This window comes from Micrasema longulum, unplaced genomic scaffold (assembly GCF_059751315.1).
Source record: "Micrasema longulum isolate JH-2025_06_02 unplaced genomic scaffold, ASM5975131v1 h1tg000812l, whole genome shotgun sequence".
NCBI lineage: Eukaryota > Metazoa > Arthropoda > Insecta > Trichoptera > Brachycentridae > Micrasema > Micrasema longulum.
The window spans coordinates 172,532-196,551 of record NW_028278004.1 but is presented as its reverse complement, the minus strand read 5'-3'; the positions used below and the strand labels follow the sequence as shown (position 1 = coordinate 196,551).

At 33.0% G+C, this 24,020-nt stretch overlaps 2 protein-coding genes across 4 annotated transcripts in view; one reads left to right on the top strand and one right to left on the bottom strand.

Annotated features, from left to right (window-relative positions):
• Positions 1-268: 268 nt before the first annotated feature.
• On the bottom strand, positions 269-8,679 carry LOC148278888 (uncharacterized). Its single transcript, XM_088230737.1, has 7 exons — positions 8,456-8,679; positions 8,199-8,334; positions 6,504-6,608; positions 5,008-5,545; positions 3,936-4,027; positions 3,644-3,732; positions 269-1,080 (listed from the first exon to the last, which is right to left on the bottom strand). The coding sequence occupies exons 1-7, from the start codon at positions 8,588-8,590 to the stop codon at positions 775-777; spliced, it is 1,401 nt and encodes a 466-aa protein (XP_088086863.1). The 5' UTR covers positions 8,591-8,679; the 3' UTR covers positions 269-774.
• Positions 8,680-10,064: 1,385 nt separating this feature from the next.
• Positions 10,065-24,020, top strand: part of LOC148278887 (uncharacterized) — a 47,402-nt gene continuing 33,446 nt past the window's right edge. For 2 of the 3 annotated variants that reach the window (XM_088230739.1, XM_088230740.1), the window contains exons 1-6: positions 10,065-10,193; positions 12,258-13,147; positions 14,568-14,677; positions 16,319-16,447; positions 18,666-18,883; positions 21,190-21,241. In XM_088230739.1, the coding sequence (XP_088086865.1) occupies positions 12,915-13,147; positions 14,568-14,677; positions 16,319-16,447; positions 18,666-18,883; positions 21,190-21,241 (742 nt within the window). In that variant the 5' untranslated portion in view covers positions 10,065-10,193; positions 12,258-12,914. Of the gene's footprint in view, positions 10,194-10,388; positions 10,607-12,257; positions 13,148-14,567; positions 14,678-16,318; positions 16,448-18,665; positions 18,884-21,189; positions 21,242-24,020 lie in introns of those variants that run through there. The other variant, XM_088230741.1, reaches the window with a different exon arrangement.

Here is a 24,020-nt window from a genome sequence, read left to right as displayed (position 1 = left end):
CATGGCCATAGAAACGAGGAGAATAACAAACATTGAAAGTTGGGAGATCACAGGACGGGTAGGATAGGTGGACCTTCGTCCACCGGCGGTCCATCCAGCCACAAACCATCAATCCCACCAACCACTCGCGCAACCACTGCCTGTAATGTCACAACTTCTCTTCGGTGAGTTCTGCTGATCGGTGAACTGGCTCCATGTAAACCGGAAATATATCACAACACTACCATTGGTTGATTGAAGTTGAAGCAGTTTATTTTTATTAAAATCATTTTTATTATTTTTTTCATACATTCTCAAGAAACTTTGCAGTACAATTTAAGGATCTTATTTTTACTGCACGCAAGAAAACATTTTTTACATCCTTCTTCTTCGTTTTTTCATGGCCTTTTCACATCTCAACTCGGGTGTTCTGGCCAATTTTTTACATCCAATTTTCCCTAACAATGAACTTCCTTATTTATAAACACAGCTCAGGTATTACCGTATTTTGCCGATGATAAGATGCATCGGACCATAAGACGCATCAGATCATAAGACGCATCGGACCATAAGACGCATCGGACCATAAGACGCATCGGACCATAAGACGCATCCCAATTTTTGGTTGAATTTTCAGAGCAAAAACGTGCATCTTTTGGCCCGAATACTACGGTAATCTTTTCATGGTGAAATGGCAAACAACACTCCACACAAAACAGCAGTCAAGTTTCACAGTGAGACTATATTGAAAAAAACACTCATTAACAATATGTGACCAGTTTTTCATAAATTTTTTTACTCTGTCAATTGTTTGACACAATAGTCATTCAATTTCTCCGTCGTTGCATCTGTGTGTAATCTTTTGACATGCGCCTTCAGATCGTTACTTTGCGTGTACGTGCGCTCGCAGTACTTGCACGCGTAGGGTCGGGCTTGCGTGTGAGTGAGACGATGGCGCATCAGGGCGTACCTACGGGAGAAGAGACGCAAGCAAATGTTGCACAGGTGTTGCTGCTCCCCTTTATGAGCTCGCATGTGTTCACGCAGGGTAGACGCGTAACCGAATCGCTTGGAACACTGTTCGCATTGAAATGGTTTGTCCTGAAATCCAATACATAACATTATACATATATTACAGAGTATTAATATTGTGGTAAAAAAGTAATGTTAACAAATATTAGTATTTATTTATACATTTAATTTTATTTAGAAAAACATAGTCATTCATATTTTATACCAAAAGATATATTTTTAAATATAAAAAGACCAATTAAGTTTTTGTAAAATGCCGGCTATAGGCCATCAAAACTGTGTCTCTTTTAAGGAAATGACTAACGAATAGGTAAAGAATATTTTACAATACGATGATATTTGTGTATTGATTATTAATTTTTAAAAAACACGGAATTTAGGAGAAAAAAAAATCAATATCAACATGAACATGATCACAATACCAGAAAAAAGGTAAAAATCGGACTCCCGTTTAGAAAAAAGGCAAAGTTACAAAATTCAATTTTTAGATATAAAAAATAATATATTATTTAGAGTACTTTCTTACGTTCTCAATCTTAAAATCATACTTTATAGTAAGTACATACGTAACATATTTCATCATCATCATCATCATTCCCTTTCCGCACCTAATGGTGCATAGGGCGCTGCATTGGTATGCCAATCGCAGTGTATCTTGATCATTTTTGTAACATGAAGGTAAGACAGGGGCGAACTGTCCATATAATCGATTATTCGCAGCTACCATTATATTTTACTACCAATAATAATGTTTTATAGTAGTTTTAATTACAGAAGAATAAATAAAATAATCTATATTTATTATAAATTAACTTCACTGTTCATATCTTCCTCAAAAAATAAATATAAGCTTCTAAATGCGCACCCAGCGCATTGCCCGGTTCAGATTATTGCAGCATATTTTTCAATACAAAATGTATACTGTATTTTAACATTCAAAAACCCAGTACGTTTATATTCCTTGCTGAGTTCATTCGCAGATTACAGATATTATTTAAAGCTTCTCTATTTGGAGAGTAGCATTTCGAGCATTTTTTCTTAAAGACCATTTTCGTTTGATAGTATTCTGTTGACATATGACGCCAGTTTTTTAGTCCGCGCGTTTTAGCTAGTGGCGCCTCGCTCGGTGTCGTCAATTTCTTGCATTATTCATTCTCAGTTTAGAAGGAAACGAAGCTGACAACTCGGCGCGGTGGTCACGACGGTGACATTTTTGATGCAATATTATTGCGAATATTTCTAATGAATGTTATTGTTATGTTATGTTATGTTATGTAATGTAATATGTAAAGTTAAATTTATGTATTTTGGCATAAATAAATTAATTTAAATCTAATCTTATTGTTTTTTTAAAAGTTTTTCTGAAAAAAATATATTACGTAAAAGAAAAAAATATTTTTTGTGTCCATAATGGGAGTGACATCTTACAACAAAATGTTTACTTTATTTTTAATTAGTAAATATTTGCAGTATAAAATGTAAACTACAAAAAAATATATGGTCATAAACAAAAAGGAATTTTGAATATACTTATTTTATTATCCATATTTTTAACATATTTAATTTTTCAAAACTTTTGCATACATGTACTGTATTAAAATAATGGAGAATATACCTACATATTTCGCAAAGTTATTAATTGTTGTTTATTTGTTGGGTTATTGGTTATAATTATTTTTATTAAAAATAAGTAGGTATTGCGTCTTCTGTTGCCAGCAGGTGAAACTGGAGCTGGAGAGATGAAGTTGTTTTTACACAAAACCATAGGAAAAGAATCCGTGTACCTGTATATACTTTTTTTTTGTACGCCTCCACTCATTTGCGAGATTACTTATATGTATGTATGTACATGCAGGTACAAATTATGAAAAAAATTAAAGCTTACCTATAAAAAAAGTCACCGTTCGCCACTGAGGTAAGACTAACTATGGCCAAGTATGAATAAAAATATAAAATTCACCGTTCACAGAACCTAATGATTGCATTTATTAAAAAAGTTATAGTTTCAAATATAGATAGGAAAATCGCTTTCCTGAACTAAAGTCCAAATGTGACTTCCGTAGTTTATCCTTTAAGGTACAGAAATACATTATACATTACCTCAAAATTTATAAAACATATGTTCGTCCATATGTTACGTTAGTCCAGAGAAGAGCAATTAAAATGGTAGTTTCTCTAAGAAATAAATCATATGATGACCGCTTACGGGAGCGTGGCTTAAGTTCACTGGAAGAGCGGAGGCAGCGTGGTGACTCGATTGAAACATTCAAAATCTACTGAGCGATATAATGTACCCAAGTTGAAATCAATGTTCACTATGAATGAAAACCGCCATCTCAGAGGTCAGCGGTCAGAGGTCACATCTGACCCCGGGAAGAACTTCCCGACTAACCGAGTCGTGGAGAAATGGAATGGCCTTCCCGAGAAAGTGATTGGTGCTAGTTCAGTTAATGTGTTCAAAAACCGCCTAGATGCACACATCAATTTAAAAACCATGTACACTTGATATACACACATCGGCTTAATAGCTGCTAGTATATTATTATTAATAATAATAACAATAATAATTAATAGTACAAAAGTTCATAATAATTGAGCTGTATTCTAACTTGAAATGTAAATAAATTCTAACCTTTCTGTGCCTTGCGGATATGTGTCTCTCCATATTACTCTGTTGTGTGAAGCCCTGTCCACAAACATTGCATGTAAATGGCCGATCACCTATATAAAATAAAAACAGTAAAATTATTATTATAATAGAAAAAAAATGACTTATCATTAAAACCTATATTATTTTTATTTCCCTATCCACGCATAGGGCACTGAATTTTTAAACAAAATGCACACTTGGATGGAGAAAAGAGGGAAGTGAATTCTTCAATATTAAAACACATCACAATAGAGGGTGGCATGTTTTTATATACCTGTGTGAGATCTTTTGTGCATGCGTAATCCATACGGGTCGTAAAAAGTGTTACCACACACGTCGCACATAAATTCCTTTGCTCGGGCAAACCTGAAAATATTTTTAAAATAAGTAAAATAATTGCCATTTAAATTTGGTAATATATCCAAAATAAAACACGTTTATTGGGTTTCGAGAATCGGAGGAATATAGATGTTCAAATATAGGCAGAATAGTGAATGTTACACAGTGTGTAAAGTGGCCACTTAAACCAGCAAATTCCAATTTAATTATTCATATATTTGTACATTACAAAATGGAATATCTTAATTCATACATACAGAAAAAATTAAAATAATAAGGTAAAATTAGGTATATAAAAATAACACATAATTATACATAATATCCAAAGGATAATGTGTTGAAAAATTAAGAGAATCTTATAACGAAAAACTCCCTCAGAGGCGTGAAAAATGTCAATGTCTAAAGTAATATTTTTCAACATAGAGATAGCCCTTCCAACGGGCATAACCATTGGCAGGTTGGTTCTGTTTATTGGAATGTGAAACAGTCTATGCTGACGCTGTCTAAGGTAATTATCCGGAACATAAAAGCTAATGCTCCGCATAGTTTCAGGGTTGTCAATAATACCAGTTGACAGGTACCAATGACAGGTCGTAAGCCCTGTAGATGCCTAGACTTCTATATTACCTTCTCTAAAATGTTCTTCATCTCTGTTGTAATATGTTAATATTAACAGCTCACGAGGGAGTTGAATTCAGTCCTTGTCTTCAAAAATTTGGACAAACACAAAATATTGACAATAAATCTGTGAAAAAATTAAGTTAGAAACATCCATGTGGATTGACAGCGTTCGGCATTTTTCACTTCAAATTATTTTCATGCTTAAAAATGTTTCGGAAAAAAATCAACCCCTCAAAATACTGTTTAATCATATTAGATTTTAGTGGACGATTTCAATATTTCTTTTCTCGCTGTCTTAAAACTAGCAATTTTGAGACGTCTGTGTAATCATCCGAACAGTGGACTTGTCTTTGCCGTGGAAAGACAAAATTTCGAAAAATACTTACTTTGTGATTTGATGTTTTACTCTCATGTGTTTTTGGAACAAACTTCTGTGCCTATAAACCTCGTTACACAGTGTACAATCATAAGTTTGCCTTTTCCTGGCGTTTAAATTACCCAATCTTTTATCGAGCTTTTTCATAAGTAGTTTCTCCGCGCCATATTCTATCAACATAACTTCATCGTCACAATTCGACGGTTCTTCTTTGAATTCCACACAATCGTCAATTGCTTCGTTTAATTCGTCGCCTTCGTTTTCATTATCGTTAGCATCGACCCATTCGTTTTCATTATCGTTTTCTATTTTAACGTTTGACATATCTACTGACAGATTTAAATTTGTGATAATTTTTTCAGTCTTTAGTTTCTTAATTTTGGCGCGTCTCGGTAGTTTCAATCGCTCTTTTTTTATTTCAGAATCTAAACACGTTTCCAACAAGTTTTTGATATGTTTTTTTTTCTTCTTATATGTTTTTGTAAATGGTATTTCAATGCCAGGCTCATCTTTGATTGCGATTAAATCTTCAGCTTTATAATCTGGTTCTGAAACAATTTTAATATCAACATATTAAATTAGAATTTACTTATTTTTTTATTCAGAAAGGCCAACGAGCAAAGTTATCTTTATATATAATATTCCTCTGTACGTGTGATGTCACCATACTCCTCCTAAACGGCTTAACCGATTTACGTGCGGTTTTCAGAGAAAAATAGATCTTCGCGCTGTGCGTGTTCGTAGATATTAAAATTTTCAATCTAATATGTAAAAAAGAAGTTAGGAGCATAAATGTTTTATTCATCGATCTACCAGGGTTGGATTTTTGGTGACACCAAAATAATATTAAATTCAATACATTTTTAAAAATCGTATTCCTACATAAGTACACCCCTTTGTTGGTGAGACGACCCGAGTTTGATGTTTGCAAAAAGAATGCCAGATTAAAAAAAATATTTATATTATGTTTTGGAATTCAACCCTAAACAAGTACCTACTTAAATTCAATACTTTTTGAAAATCAACTATTTTTTGTTTTGGAATTTAATAACAAACAAGTACCTAGATGAAAAGTATTTTTCCAAGATAATAGCAGGCAAGCCAACGTTCGGGCAGGACAACGTCTGTCGGGTCCGCTAGTTTATAAATAAAATATTACATAATAAAATAACAGATAATAGAACATGGCTTTTTTGGAAAACTTAACCTTTTCAGCCCGGGTGTTCATTCGAATCGTTTTATGCATAAAATGCATGCGTATGTATGTTATAAAATTATGCGAATAATTTTTTTTTCTTCGTGTTTTTAAGGTAACCTACATAAAATTTGACGAATTGTCAAACAGGTGTGTTTTTTTTATACAGTTCAGTCGAAAGGGCCAGGTAGGGTAAGTTGTATGCTAGTTTAATTATTTAATTTTGTTGTCTTTGTATCTTTGTAATGTCTCATCTCGTTACCGGTTCTGTCTTGTTTAAAGCTTTATATTTAATAATATTGATTACTAACCTTCAATAGACAATATATCAGTTTCATTACAGCATTCATCTTCTATAAATTGGTTTTGACTGTCTTTCATCCAAGGTTCAAAATGGCATTCTGCATTTTTGTAATCTGAAATTTTGTAATTTTTAGATAGCTCCGCTGCAGAGTTTAAAACACTGTATTTTGCTTATTTAATCTTTTGAAGGCAATTAAATTTTAATCAAATTATTATACAAAATACCGGGCAAATAATCGAATCGGGTTGTGGTCCTGTGCTAGTGTCTCGGACTCACGGACCAAAGGTCAGTGGTTCGAATCCTACTCTACCCCAACTTGATTCCCATTTTTTAATAGTGAGTTATTTACAACTCGTTGAAAATGGCCCTCAAAATTAAATATTTGGGTAAATCATAAGAACGCAAATATTTCTTTTTTGCAAAAAAAAAAAAATACTTATAGGTCAAAGATGTTAAAAATTGCTGAAGACATTAAATATAAATAAGTTACCCATGCAAGCATCAACACCTTTTCAGACTGCTGTTATTACTAGTGAATAATAATAAAGATTGCTTTTCGTATCGAATATATATATTTTTTAATCGCATTGTTTTGATATACGACTTTCTAAAGTATAATAAGGACGTAGCTATGAAAACATGTATTTTTATTTAAAAAAAATGATTTTCAAATTTATGTAACTTTTTATTAGCATAAAAACAATACATAAAATAAAAAATATTACACTTAAGGTTGAATTAGCTAAAAAAGAGTCTGGCTCTTGTGTTTGGCAAGTATACAAAACAATATAATTTATACTTGATTTTACTTTAATTCTGCTTATTTGTATATTTTATACCTTCTTACTGATTTGCAAGCAGTTCATAATAATACGATGCTTCACAATAAATGCCGATTTATTCAGCACTGAACTGAATATTAAAAAGAAACAAAAATGCATAACAAAATAAAATATAATACAATGTTTTGAATTTGTCCAAATTTTTGTAGACAAGGACTGGATTCAACCCCCTAGGGGGCTTTTAGTATTAACATAATACAACAGAGATGAAGAACACTTTAGAGAAGGCAATATGGAAGTCTAGGCATCCACAGGGCTTATGAACCGTCATTGGCTGGTTTAAGTGGCCACTTTACACAATGTGTCGGCCGTTCCCCTGCAGGGGTAGGCGGAAAGGATAGAACGCCGTATTACTCTGTCTGTGCATACGGACCTGGCTTTTTCTTCTTTCATATGCTTTATCTTCGCAGTCAACATCTAGGCCCTGTTTGTAACTGTTGTACATTTAAATTTGTGAGTGGAATAAAGTTAAGTTTATTCAAAAGTATTTTTCTACATTTCGATTAACAAGACTGCCAAGTTCGAGTACCATTAAGACGATACAGCGCTCGTTGGTCAATATAATAAAAAAGTAAAACTAAACCAAGAAGTTTAAATGATAACTTTATTTATAATTTTATCAAAATTATTAACCAAAGAATTTTATTAAGATTTTTTTCAAAATCATTACTATTCTTGAGGTCCGGGTTCAATTCCTGGCAGGAAGAACACGAAATACCGATTTTAAGGGTAGGACCTGTAGCGTAGGACTGACCACCTTACATTTATGTAACAGATGATCAAAATACGCAGCATTTGATTTACAAATACAATTCCCTATGCACCACTCGGTGCGGAAAGGGAAATGATGAAACTTTTACCTATTGTATGTAATCCGTATTTCTTCCGCAATATATTATCACTTTTTTGTGCAAGATCCCTCAACTGCTGGGCTTTATCGAGTTCTGATGCGCAAATATCACATATCTTTTTTGGAAGCAAATCGTCGGACGAAGTCTGGAAAACCAACGAAAAGATAAGCGATATGATATGATGTTTAATTCATAAAATTAATATATACAAGTTTTTAAGTAAATTTCAACAAAATTCAGTTCTTTCAAAGCGAAGTATAACTTACGTAAACTGAGGTGCACGAAAAGAATTTATAGTGTAATTTGGTTTTAATATTTTCCTTGCGCGTATCATAACCTAACAGTGATATTAAAGCGTCAGAATTCAAACATATTCTGCATATTTCTTCTGAATTTTCCATTTTGCAAGTGTTTTATGAATACCAAAAAAGGTAAACAAAACGCAGGTGACGTTTACCATAAATATTTTCATCTGACATCTGACAAAGATTCGCAGGAAAAAACAAGCACCGTCTATGGTATTAGTTTCTACTCTCGGTCGTCTAGGTTAGAATGTTTTTTTCTACAATTTCCCTTATAATATGAATATGATACTTTTAAACTATATAACAAAGGAACATTTTTTAATAATTACGGCAAGAAAAACATAACACTGGAAACATCATTTTAGACACAATATTAGGTAAAATGTATGTGAGCATATTACACTTAAGTGTTCTATTTTTTTAACGACAAAGTTATTCGGGTTGTAGTTTGGGAAGAACGAAAATATTTACGAAAAAATAAACTATTAAAACTGCATTGTCAAAAATATTATTTTTTTAGTACTTAGAAGCACATGGTAAAAATTAATAATAATATTATGATCCGCAATTTACTTACTTACTTTACCTATCAAACTACATTTCTATTAACAAAACTAAACTAAGTTTTGTAAGAGGAAGAATGGAAAAAGAAAGTTCAACGAATTTATGAAAATAGTTGTCTTAAGAAGTATAAGAATTTTGACCATTTTCATGATAACCGTCAGTTTTTAATGAAATTAGTTTTGTGGTAAATATAACCTCGTTTACTAATTGTAAAAAATAAATTACGCATTTATTTTCTATAAACAAATGAATAATGGGTGCTACATTAAAACAATTACATTGTGAAAAAATAATTCTCTATAAAATACATTGAACGTCGATTTATTAATCAAAAATGAAAATAGAGATATTCCACGTTTTTTAAAAAAATTTAAAGCAATAAGGGTCTATAAATATTGTAGAGTAAATAATTTTTTCATATAACTTAGTAGCTTAAAATATATTTTAAATTCCTGTGAAAACGGTTCATTACATTGGCCTAGTCCCTTATACGTCACGATTTGGCTAACGTTTTACCGTTTGGATTGAATTTAAATAGATCATCATCAAGAATTTTGGTGTCAGAATTTTCAAGGCCAAACGTGTTGCGTTTTTGTGGAAACATAATAAAAAAATTATGTTTGAAAACATTTCATCACATCTATACTGATTCTGAAAACATATTCATTTTTCTAAATCCACTTCACATATTTTTGTGGGTATTCGTAGAATATGATAATTCCCTAGTAGCTATTTCCGTCCATAAATTTTGAACACTCAAATTTCGGAATCGGATATCGTGGACAAAAGTTTTTATACTTGCACGTAAAAATGATTATAAATAATTTATTTATGCCGTATTAATAACTTACCTACGCACCAATAAATATTTTTTCATACAAGCAACACGAAAGACGCCTATATTTGCTTGGCAATATAGCCCTTAAATATATTTGCACAAGGCTTATATTGCCGTGTCATATTTCGAGGCATCGTAAAATTCGGCGTCTCGTTCGTCAAAAAATGTGCAAAATGGCGCCGACGCTTCGCGATGCGTGCCGCTCCGTTTTGCTTTGATATTATTTTATTCATTACGAGTGCCGGTTATAAGTTATGAAGGAAAAATTTTCGTAATATTAAAAGTGCACGGAAAGCGGTAAGTAAGATATACGTTTCTCGTTTGATTGTAGACGCCTGGGAAAAGTGAAAAATTCAACCCCCGCTGCGATTTATTTATGAATGTCTTGTTCTGACATTATTTACAATGCACGTCATACGGTCGTCCCGCTCGCACTCATGGGCGCCTTGCGGGGATTTTTCTGATTAAAGTCGGCGATGAGATAGCGCAGTTATCCAGAGAAAAATTATAACAATTCGTCGACCCCAGTCTTAAATTTATTGATTTTCCATCGTAAAAAAATGTTAGTTGCGAACGCTCGACTAATTACGTGACTCTAATATTCCGTAAGCCGCGCCGTCGGCCAACAGATCGAGATTTGGCGGCGTATCGGAATGTTACATTAGTTTGTTACTAACAATATTATTTTTAGAACTTTTACATCACCTCTGGTAAACATTTCCTTCTTTTAAACTTTTATTTGTTTAACTTTTAAGGGTGGCGTTGCAAATGGCGTCAGTTTTGTTGAATTATTTTCCCTTCGACCCACCCTCGCGTTTGTCCCAATGTTTACATATTTTTATAATATTTTTTTACCGTTTTATGCCGTCTATTTTTGTCGTTCGGGATATGTGAACATTTATAAATATGCCCGACGCTTTTTTTGTATGTTTTAAACATCGCTACATCTCAACTATTTCCAGATGTGAAGACAAACGCATCTTTTGTTTTTATTTAATGTCTATATCGGCTTTCAAATTCAATCTTAAATTTTCTCTCATAAACTTTGAGAACAACAATAATTATTGTAACGCAAATAACGACCGCAATGTAATACAATCCCTGTGACTCATATTTTTCACGAGTGAAAATTACCATATTTTTGTTTTTCCATATAATTAAAGCAAAATTAAATTCAAAAAGATTAAATAAATGCTATTAGATTCTAGTTCAATCCTGTTAAAATATTTGCCACATTTTTCATTAAATAAAGATTGGGCCCGTGTTACAATGTGAAGATAAAAGAGTTTTCGAAATCTATTGCAACAGAGAGGGAAAACATTTTTGCGAAGGGATTACGGAAGCCTAGGCATATACAGGGCTTATGACCGGTCATTGGCTGGTTTAAGTGACGACTTTACACTGTGTAACATTCACCATTCTGTCTATGTTTAAAAATCCACATTTCTTCAAGCCTTCTATCTGTTGACTTTCGTGAAGTAAAAGAGCTGAAGCTTTTATTGATGTGGGTGTGATTGTGGATTCATCTGTCTAAATATGTAGGTCTAGGCATTTATAGGGCTTATGAATTGTCATCATATAATTAAGTACTGTTCATCGATCAGCATAGAACAAACTATGACCTTAATTCTCCAATGACCCGACTTTCTCATATTGTTAACTCAAGACAAAATCTGGAATTTTTTGGTTTAAGTTTACAGCGATTTAAACGAGCACTAAATAAATAGTCCAGATCTTGTCTCGATGTCCCTTATGTTTGTCAATGCTTCTTTTCTTTTTAAAAATGTTTTTAACAATTCTTTTATTGTAATATTTATACCTTATAAATTGTATAAATGGACAAGTCTGTTAATAAATAAATTATAAGATCCCAACAATATTTTGAGTTTGTCCAAATTTCTGTAGACAAGGACTGGATTCAACTACCTGGGGAGCTGCTTATATCAGTATGTAGGTGAAATAATTCAATTAGATGAATCTCACCCGCATAAATAAAGGTTTCAGCTCTTTAACTTCACAAACATCAACGAGAAAGAATTGAAGGAATATAGATGTTCAAATATAGGCAGAATGGTGAATGTTACACAGTGTGTAAAGTGGCCACTTAAACCAGCCATTGACAGGTCATAAGCCCTGTAGATGCCTAGAATTCTATATTACCTTCTCTTAAATGTTCTTCATCTCTGTTGTAATATGTTGATATAAGATCCCAGGTATTTATTTCTTATTTAAAAAAAAATTTAAGTTTATTTATAAATTAAGCCATTTTCTGTGTAAATAAATTTATTTTTAAAGCATGTTTTAATTACAGATTACTGGTGAAGATTCTGAAAATTTTATTTATGTTTTTTTTTCTTTCAGGTTACATTCATTATTGAGATAATGTAAAGTTCTAATGCCATAAAAATTTCTAGTCAAATTGAAATTAAAATCGTAAAAATAAAATTGATTCGACCCCCCCTTCTGCATTTAAAATGTAACGAGTGTTGCACAGATGTCGAGTACTTTACCCTAGTTTTTCAATGAACATTTATTTTTATCTATGAGTGAGGAAAAATATATGAACTTAAAAGTGCCACATTAAAAAAAAACAATGTGACAAAAACACAGCAGTACTTAAATAAAAATAATAACTTGCGCAATCTATGTATTTTTAGTATTGAAAATAGACTGATTTAATTAAGTGTGTACAAGTATACCCGGCAAGATTGACTTAAACTTAAGTATTACTTAAAAAACCTGTACTTAAAACTAGTCTTTATAATTTGCCTTAAATATTAAATCTTTTGATAATAAAATAAAGCTATCAGATGTCTTTAGAATGTCGTTCTGCCTTAAAAATGATAATCTCGCTATAAACTATTTCTCATTACTTGGAAGTGAGCCAATGAAATTGTCATAAAAGATCTTTTCCATTAATCTGCGTCAAAAGGCGGTAAAAAATCTCTTTAAAATATAATTACGCGTAAAACACAAAAGAACCGTGGTCTCGATTTAAAATTTCGGCGATAATTCAAGATGTCGCAGATGCCGCAGCAGTTTTGCGTGCGGTGGAATTCCTACCACACGAATCTCCAGACGGTGTTTCCGAAGCTGCTGACAACCGAGAACTTCGTGGACGTTACGCTCGCCTGCGAGAATCGGCAGATAAAATGCCACAAAGTTGTGCTGAGCGCCTGTTCCACGTACTTCGAGAGATTACTAATTCAGAACCCCTGCAAACATCCCATCATTTTTATGAAAGACATGAGGTAAGATATTTTTTGAATTCAGAATATTGTGTATGTTCTAACAATAAAAAAATATTATTCCGTCATCTTAAGTGATGAATAATTTGTCGTAATATCATGATTTTGGTAAAAATGAGTTTTTTTATAAAAAAGATACATCTTTTTGTGGTAACGCTGACTTTTCTTCAGCTAAGTTAACTCGTTCACCGGCACTTTCGCTCATTCTCGGTGTCAAGTAAGGTTTTGCCGCGACCAATGTTTATGTCCCCTCGAGGGCCCCATGTGCAAAAACTATAAGGATTACAGAATATCTAAAACTGTGCCTGTTTCGTCGACTTCCGAAAATAAGTCTCGCTGCGGCATTCAATACAGATTGTAGGCGAGACATTTTGTTCATTGGTAGACCTGCATAGATACCATTATAATAATCGACTCTGGACACTACAAACGCATTTATTAATTGACGGGCGGCATCAACCGGCAAATTTTCGCATATGCATTTAATTTGTCTCAGCTGATAGAAGCATGAACTTATCGTTCTACTAATTTGAGCGCCAAGAGAAAGGTCGGAATTGAGTAAAACTCCCAGTAGTTTAACGGTGGGTAAAGCGGTACTCCCTACATTGGGTAGAGCCGTATCCTGGATCAAATTCTCTCGTCTGGCTGAAGCCACCCACAGTTGTTCAGTTTTTGATGGGTTTAATGTTAGTCTGTTTTCAGCCATCCAGTTTCCTATTTTCTTGATGCATCCATCAATTAAATTGACAAGCACACTTCTCTCGCCTGGTTTGCAATAAAAATAAATCTGCGTATCATCTGCATGGAATGCTCTCCCAGCAGAGGTGCGAGGCTGTGAAAGTGAAGTGATGTTTCGGAAAAAACTTTAAACCCACTTATTCTCTAAATCATTTGAATAAATCCGTAGCATGTGACAACAAAATAAATTGTTTTAATTAAATTACAAATTTAAAAGCTTCAATTAAATTAATTTAACAATAGAATCACTATGTAAAGCGCCCTTGAGGTATTTTATTACGAAAATGGCGCTATATAAGTTATCCATAATAAAAATAATAATAATCCCGAATGGGGCATCCGAATAACGCGTGGTCTATGCATTCCTCGTCAAGCCGGCACTCACACCGAGGACTGTCCACTAGCTTGATTTTAAACAAATGTAGGGATATGTATCCCAACATAATAAAAAAATGTACAATCAGACTCTCCGAACCAGCGATATTTAAAAATTCCCATTATTTTCTAAATACACCTCGTGTATCTATGATTTTAGAGAATTGTTATTGTACAATTCGATGTTATTTTTAAAAAAATATATATTTAGGGTCGCACTGATCTTCATTAAGTTCCTCGGCAAGGCGAGAGTTGAGTATCCCGCCAGATCCTCAATGCATGAGCTAATAGCGTGTTGTTTCTTGAACAGGTTCTCAGAGATGCAGTCTTTAGTAGACTTCATGTACAAAGGGGAAGTCAATGTCTCCCAAGATGATCTCCCTAGCCTACTAAAGTCTGCCGAAGCTCTCCAAATTAGAGGTTAGTGTGACAAATTAATGGTAATTTATTTATTTATTTCGACAGCTTACGCCCTTGACAAAGTATAAAATAATACTGAAAAACAATTATAATAAAACAAAACACCCGAACATAGTATAAAAAATATAGATACATGAAATAAAATCAGCAGAAAATAAGGAAATAATAAAGGAAAATTAAATACGAAATTTTAACTTAGGTATGCAGCAAATAAACAATAAATAAAGAGTTTAAATATAAAAGTATTGAAGTAACAGAGGCGATGTATCATAGCATAAACAGTAAAACAAGTATAACACTTAGTACATTTTTATAATTTAGAAAAGAAGTGATTAAAAAGTCGTGATTTTAATTGGTATAAAGATAAATTAAATAAATCTAAGTTTCCATGTTTGTTTGCTAACATGTGGAACCATGGGAAAGGTGAGTATTTGGCATAGTTTGAACTATGCAAATCAACAACAAAAGAAGTATTTTGTCGCGTCCCACGCTGTCTCGCATAAAAATTCACACAATTCAAAAGTTCGGGACTGTCAAGAACATTATTGAATAACTTGAAAAGCAGCACTAAATCTGAAATGTCCCTTCTATCACTAATACATATTTATTTTAACTGCTTCTTTACACATTTATAGTTAAGCTCTTCAATTGGAATGTTTAATTTGAAATTCATAAATCTTAAAAACTTGTCAACAATATTTTGAGTTTGTCCAAATTTTTGTAGACAAGGACTGGATTCAACTCCCTGGGGAGCTGTTTATATTAACATATTATAACAGAGATGAAGAACATTTAAGATAAGGTAATATAGAAGTATAGGCATCTACAGGGCTTGTGACCTGTCAATGGCTGGTTTAAGTGGCCACTTTGCACACTGTGTAACATTCACCATTCTGCCTATATTTGAGCATCTATATTCCTTCAATTCTTTCATCTGTTGATGTTCGTGAAGTTAAAGAGCTGAAACCTTTATTTATGCGGTTTTAAACCTTTATTTATGCGGTTTATATATATAATATATTTATGAAACCTTTATTATGTCTACGAAAATTTGGACAAACTCAAAATATTGTTGATAAATAACCTGGTCCATGAAGAAGTATAGAAATTGAAAAAACAACATTTTCAGGCGTTGCCTAGTATGTAGGTGAAATAATCCAATTAGATGAATCTCACCCGCATAAATGAAGGTTTCAGCTCTTTACCTTCACAAACATCAACAGATGAAAGAATTGACGGAATATAGATGTTTAAATATGGGCAGAATGGTGAATGTTACACAGTGTGTAAAGTGGCCACTTAAACCAGCCATTGACAGGTCATAAGCCCTGTAGATGCATAGACTTCTATATTACCTTCTCTTTAATGTTCTTCATCTCTGTTGTAATATGTTAATTAAAAACTTGTGTTGGACCTTCTCCACACTGTGACATAATGAGGAGACCAAACTGAGGACCCATATTCTAACTGACTTCTTACTGGGGTCATGTATAATATTTTTAATGCATCAACAGACTTAAACTCTCTTGTTGTTCTGATAACAAGTATTCATTTATTAGTACAAATTTAGTATTTCTCGTTGAATTTATAAAATGACTTAACAAATTGGTTTTTTGCAATGTGTTGTTATTTTTTCTCCAGGACTATGTGGATCGGAAAGTGCGGGCAATCCTCCTCCAATGGATCAGCCTGTTGCGCCAGCTCCGCAAATAGCCATTCCCCTGCCAACCAACAACATAATTTCCTCTTCGCTCGACAATATCAACAATTGTAAGTCAATCTTTGTACCTCAGAGGCAGACGGATGCAAATCCAGAATTTGATGAAATGACATTTTTATTTTCGTATCCAGTTTATGATCGTGTCCATTGATTTGGAACAAATGTAAGTCTTATAATGAAAGAACCAATGTATTAAGATACAGAAAATACAAATTAATGCTATAAAATTTATAGAAACCATTAAGAGAATGTAGATTATTTAGGCTTTTTTTGAACATTTGACGTTGAGATTTGCATCCGTCTGCCTCTGAGGTACAGATCTATCATAGTTTGATTTTATTCTTCGAAAAGTCAATAAATTTGTCTTCTTATTATTATGGCTAACTTATATAGCGTCATTTTCGTAGTATAATACCTCAAGGGCGCTTTATAAAGTGATCATATAATAATATAAATTTAATTTTAACTTTTTTATTTTTTAATTAAAAAAAAACAATGTACTTTGTCACCACATGCCAAGGATTTATTCAAATGATTTAGAGAACAAGTGGGTTTTAAGTTTTTTCCGAAACATCACTTCACTTTCACAGCCTCGCACCTCTGCTGGGAGAGCATTCCATGCCGTAGGGCCTGCGACCGCAAATCAGCACATACTGTTTTACCTCCCGGTTTCCAGAACCAACCTGCCTCTGGTCATGCCGATTGGAAGAGCAGTCAAGCAGCTGAACATTATCACTTTGGAGATCGACATCTGTCACATTAGTGAAACTATGTTTAAGAGGCAAATACTCTTGCTATTAGAGAGTATTATACCTTAATAATGTCGAACCATTGCTCAAGGGTTCTTGGTTTGATATAAAGTTCCAATTTAACGTCTTAAATCCTTTGTTATTTGTTATGTTACTTTGTGAATAAAAAGAGTTCCCTTAGATATTTTGGAGCACAGTTGTGCGGTGACTTATACATAAGCCAACAGAGTTTGTATTCCACCCTCCGTGGAAAATGTAGCCAGTGTAATTCCCGAAGTAGTGGAGTGATATGACTGAACTTAAAGATTCCAAAAATAAGTTTCCCTGCGGCATTCAATACAGACTGTAGGCGAGTCATTTTATTCATTGGTAGACCTGCGTAGATACCATTACAATAATCGACTCTAGACACTACAAACGCATTTATTTATTGACGGGCGGCATCAATGGGAAAATTTTTGCATACGCATCTGTCTTAGCTGGTAAAAGCGTGAACTTATCCCATAGATAAAAAACTTAATATGAGGAAGTTCAGTGGTTTTATTTTATTTGTTGATAGACTATTAAACTAAACCAAAATTTTTTAAAAAAATTTTATGTATCGTATTATCAGGGATAATTTAAAAAAATTTTTTTTTTTGACCTCTCGTGTTCTCTTCCCCTTCTTCTCGGCCAGTTCTGCCGATTTGTCAGTTGACTCACCGTAAACGAGAAATTCGTCACAACTCTCTTATCATTGGTTGATTCATAAGAACTAGTGTCGTCGTTCAAAGTAGTTTATTTAAAAAAATATATTTTTTCATTCAACTTTGCCATTCAATTTAATGCTGAAATTTTTTCCGCGCAATAAGAAAACTTTTTTTATGGCAGTGTCTTCAAAATGTATGAAAAAAAAATGAACTACTTTAAATTACGTCACAAGGTCTTCCAAATCAACCAATGATAGAGTGTTGTGATGCATTTCTGGTTTCCGGGAAGCCACTCACCCATCAGGCGAACTCACCGACTAGAACTTGACGTCACTAGCGGAGTAATTTCAAAATTAAAGAACTTAAAAAAATCATTGGGCTAATAATATGTTACATCATTTTTTTTTTTAAATGAATCAAGTTGTGTTCAGGTGGCTAGTGTCTCGGACTCATGAACCAAAGGTCCGTGGTTCGAATCCCACTCTACCCCAACTCGATTCCATTTTCTAATAGTGAGTTATTTGCAACTCGTTGAAAATGGCCATCAAAATGAAATATTTGGGGAAATCATAAGACCGCAAATATTTATTTTTAAAAAAAGTATTGGATAAGTTTTATAGGATATTAACAAATAAAAAAATATTTAAAAACCACTAAACTTCCTCACTCACCAATCAGCAGAACTCACCGACTAGAACTTGACGTCACTGGCGGAAAAAATTTTAAATTATAAATCTTTAAAAAATATATATTTGGCTTTGTTTGGTAGTGCGTTACCAATAAAAAATATTTAAAAACCACTGAACTTCCTCATCCTGTTTTGTTGTCAGGTGCTGCGGTCAAGTCGCCTCCGTCCCCCAACGCGTCGTCCAACTCGTCTGGCTCCCCGCGCTCCAGCCGAGCCAAGCGGAGGGCCGAGGGGGAGGGCCCCGAGCCGGGCGCGCGCAGCCCCGGAGCTCGGCCCAAGGCCCTGAAGCAGGAGACGGTGGAGGAGGACGGCCTGTACTACGGGGACATAGACCTCGGGGAAATGGAGAGCAACCATCAGGTAGATAGTGCGGTATTTTAATATTCATTCAAACATCAGGCTGAGTTATTCAAGGTGCTCGACGTCAGACCAATTTCTATCAAAGAAACATTGACAAAATGTTTTGAGTATGTCCGCATGTTTGCAATATTTCCATCTCTAAAATGTTTTCCCTCTTTGTTGCAATAAATTTCGAAAATAACTCTTTTAACTGGATGAAAAATTAGCGTGGACAAAACATATCAAAGCAGTTATAATAAAACTGGGTCCAATTATTGGAATAATGAGAAGAACAGAAGTCTTTGATAAAAGTACAAAATTAATGATATACAATGCTTTTATACTTCTACACTTTGTATTTGGATTAATAATATGGTCGCAATGTAGTAAACATATGCAATAATCAATACAAAGAACAATGAATAAAGCACTTAAAGTAACATTTAATTTTAATAAATATATTAGAACCTCAGATTTATATAGAATAACGAAAATGCTCAATCTAGAGGAATTAATTTACTCAGAAAAAATAAAAATGATATTTAAGATGAAAAATAATAAAATAAAGACAAATGTAAAATTTAATTTTTACTAAAACATATACAAAATAAATACTAGAGCGTCAAATAATTTAACTTGCGAACAACCTAGGACCAACAGAAAAAGAAACAGTTTTGTGTATACAGCGATAAATTTTTACAATTCACTTTCTAATGACCTAAACAATATACAAAACATATACGTACTTAAAAAATATACAAAACATATATGTACTTAAAAAATATACAAAACATAAATGTACTTAAAAAATATACAAAATATATACGTACTTAAAAAATATACAAAACATATACCGTACTTAAAAAATATACAAAATATATACGTACTTAGAAAATATACAAAACATATACGTACTTTAAAAATATACAAAACATATACGTACTTTAAATATATACAAAACATCGTACTTAAAAAATACCTACAGAAAACAGTTCTTACAGTCCTTGTTACGAGTGATACGTGATGTTATTTTATCGACTCTTTATTTAAACTATTGTGTTATTATATATAATATCCCCTCATACCAGCACTTTTGCTGATTGGGAATATTTTGTACAAATACTAGACTAATATTACCTTCTCTTAAAATGTTCTTCATCTCTGTTGTAAAATGTTAATATAAACAGCTCCCCAGGGAGTTGAATCCAGTCCTTGTCTACAAAAATTTGGACAAACTTAAAATATTGTTGATAAATTACCTGGTCAATGAAGAAGTATAGAAATTGAAAAAATAATATTTTCAGGCGTTGCCTAGTATGTAGGTGAAATAATTCAATTAGATAAATCTCACGCGCATAAATAAAGGTTTCACCTCTTTAACTTCACAAACATCAACAGATGAAAGAATTGAAGGAATATAGATGTTCAAATATAGGCAGAATGGCGAATGTTACACAGTGTGTAAAGTGGCCACTTAAACCAGCCATTGACAGGTCATAAGCCCTGTAGATGCCTAGACTTCTATATTACCTTATCTTAAATGTTTTTCATCTCTGTTGTAAAATGTCAAATAAAATATGTAATATGTTAAGTTGAAAACACCTTGTAAAATAAATAAATCTAAACCTAAACTTCCTGCTATATATGCCCACCATTTTAAAAAAATAAAAAATGCAATATGTATTTAGACAGGATTGAAATTAGAACCTAATAGCATTTATTTAATAGTTTTTTTTTTAAAAGAAATATTTGCGTTCTTATGATTTACCCAAATATTTAATTTTGAGGGTCATTTTCAACGAGTTGTAAATAACTCACTATTAGAAAATGGAATCGAGCTGGGGTAGAGTGGGATTCGAACCGCGGACCTTCGGTCCGTGAGTCCGAGACACTAGCCACAGTACCACAACCCGAGTTTAGAAAATAGTTTTACTTAAATTATATGGAAAAACAAAAATACGGATATTTTCTTTCTTTAAAATGTTCTCGAACGAATGGCCGACGAGAGAATGGTAAAACAAGTATATATGGCAAAAATGAACGGCAACGTTAGACGAGGACGACCAAGGAAGACGTGGCATGATTAGATAAACCAAAATCTTAAGTCTGGTCATGTCAAAAGCAGGCAGAACCGAAGGGCATGTATGACAAGATGTATGAATGTGGAAGAGGCTAGGAGTGTATGCCAGGATAGACGTGTGTGGCGGTCCATTCTCTCTGCCTACCCCTACGGGGAAATGGCGCGATGGTAGTAGTAGTAGTAGTAGTAAAATGTTCTCTGTCTCTATTGTAATATGTTGATATTAATTATCTTTTTTTACTTTTAGGCAGATGATGATATTCTACACACGGGCAACTCGGGAGGGCCGCCTTCCGCCGGTGAGTTATATTTCTGTTTTACCAACCGTTTTCTTTATCCATCAAACATTTTACAAACCGAATCAAACAATATTTCTTTTATTAAATACTTTCATTTTTATCTCACAAAGTGTCACAGAAAATCCCAATTTTCAATGAACTACAATTCTCTTGTTAGATATTTAAATTTTGACTGGAAAGAATGTCAAAGATAATTCAAATTTTCAATGAGCTGTATTTATTTCGTTAAGATGTTTAAATTTTGACCAGAAAGAATGTCATAGATGATTCCAATTTTCATCATCATTACATTTCCGCACCCAATGGTGCATAGGGCACTGCATTGATACACCAATCACTGCGTATCTTGATCGTCTTTGTTACACGAAGGTCAGATGATCAGTCTCACGCTTCAGGTGCCAGTCCATGGACTGAAATATTCTAGTGTAAAAACACCATTTTAATTAAATATATCATGTCAACCATGTCGGGAATCGAAGCCGAGACTTTAAGCATTGTAGGCAAATGCGCTTACCACTACACTAATTTTCAATAAGCAATAATTATTTTGTTAATTACTGAAATTTTGGCAAGAAAAAATGTTAAAGAAAATTAAGTATTTTGTTCATTTAAATTTAGTTTTAATAGCCAAAAAATATGTCTTGCTATAGATTTCCAGTTTCCAGGAAGCCATGTTTAGCATGTTTTCATACGTACGGGATTCTTCTTTTTAATGTCAGCTCAACTTACCGATGACAACTCGTGATGTCACAAGCGGAATAATTTCAAATTACACAACATCGCAATGATAATACGACACTTAAAAATAAAAAATATGATTTTTGGCTTAGTTCAATAGTCTATTAACAAATAGTAAAAAACGCCAAACTTCCTCATTTTTGTATGTACTTCTACTCTGGAGCAGTGGGTTTAGTCATAAATATTTAGAGTGTGCTCAAATCTTTGTAGAAGAGTTTGATGTATATAGGAAAAATATTTTTTACACTGTATGTTTATGTTCCCCATATTGGCTTTTTTTCTCATTCAGACATTGTGTAAAATATATTATGTATTTTGTAATGTTGTTCACCATTTTGCTTAGAACTTTATGTAAATTTATTTTTAAAATCGGCATTAGAATTTGCTTTCACTCTTATATACAGTACACAGTTAGAAAAAAAAAAAGATTTTGTTCATATTTAAAAAAACCTTTATTTATTCCTCAATACTAATATTGTCTCCTTCAAAGTAATCACTATTGGATATAATAATAATTTTAAATTTTCATATTTACATTGAATGCCTGCGTTTTTTCCAATTTTCAAAACATTCTTGGATTGCACTTTTCGGTTTGGCCTTCAGTTCTGTCGGCGATTCGGTCTCCATCTCCTGTACAATAGCGAAACGTTGTCCTTTCATAGTCCTCTTCATCTCTGCCAAGTCTGGTGAATACGGTGGCTGGGCATCATGGAGTCTGGTTTTATGTCAACGAGTCACGAACAAGCCCTTTCGCTCTGGAACAATTTTGAGAATTCGCCAATCACATTAAAACGTGTCTCGCTAGTTTGTCTGTCAAAAATTAACTGTGTGTCTGAAATGGCTGAAAATTGACGGATTAATTGTAAACATGTGTACCAATCTAGGAAAATAAAAATAGGCTCTTACAATTACGTATTTAAATATGAAATTAAAATATTCTGTTTATTTTTTAGCAATCCTTGTGTTGTACTATATTTAGTGTCTCTAATGACTTGTATTTTAAAGCTAATTAAAGATTCTATTTAAAACATTACCATACTATCTAAAATCAACGCGTTCCTTTGAAACCCTCAGAAGGCAAAACAAATTTTATAGTGCAGTAAAAAATCAGTCGGCCTCGTGGTTTAGTGGTCAGCGCGCTTGCCTACCATTCAAGAGGTCTCGGGTTCGAGTCCCGACATGGTTAGCATGAAATACTTATTGAAAAAGGTGTTTTTTTAAATAATTTTATAAAATTTTATTCGTTCTAAAAATTTATTTTAATGTGCCAATATGTCTTCTTCCTCATACTGATCATCGTGGTTTCGGATGTGACAGGGTTTAAAGAACACCCTGTATAATTTTAAATATACGAGTACATGAGAAAAAAAAAAAAAAAACATAGGATATATAAAGAAAAAAACATAAAACAATAATACATTCATACTAATAAAAATTTAATGAAGTTTTTACTTAAAATTAATTTATTGATATATTATTTTTAATAGTTTTTAGTTTTTAAATGATTTCATTAACTGTTATTTATTTACCTGTTTTTTTTTTTTGGTTTTGTGTGAGTGAAATTGCATGATTCTGGTGTTGGCAATAAATTTTCATTATTTTTGTTTGTACGTAATATTTTACGCAATGTCTCGAGTGAAATGTTTATTTGCAGTGTTTCTTCCTCTCGCTTATTACGGCCATTCCGCGATGTATTTATTATTTTTCCAAGCCCAAGATGCATACTTTTTCATAACACCTGGCTTTGTCAGTGCGTTAACGAGTCGTGTAATCTGTGATTCACAATGTGCGTTCACATTGCGAAGGTTCACAATGTGCGTGAAATAATTGCGCAGTGAGTGGAGAACATATTGTGAATGGACGTTTCAAATTTCTTAACAAGGTAGGTAGCTCGTTACTACTATTGTATATACGCTAGATAAATTATCAATGAAGTAATCTCTTAAATTTTTATGTCAATTTAAACATATCACGATTGTTAAATTTTTTTGCAGGTAAGAATGCGACGATTCGTGTCAAATTGCCCGCAGAATTGAGCGTC

Bases quoted from the DNA above. Each gene is read 5' to 3' on its own strand.
- LOC148278888 (XM_088230737.1), bottom strand. From the start codon at position 8,590: ATGGAAAATTCAGAAGAAATATGCAGAATATGTTTGAATTCTGACGCT. The intron at 8,335-8,455 runs GTAAGTTATACT...TTGGTTTTCCAG, and splicing joins TTTCGTGCACCTCAGTTTAC to ACTTCGTCCGACGATTTGCT. The intron at 3,733-3,935 runs GTATATAAAAAC...TATTTTATATAG, and splicing joins GCACAAAAGATCTCACACAG to GTGATCGGCCATTTACATGC.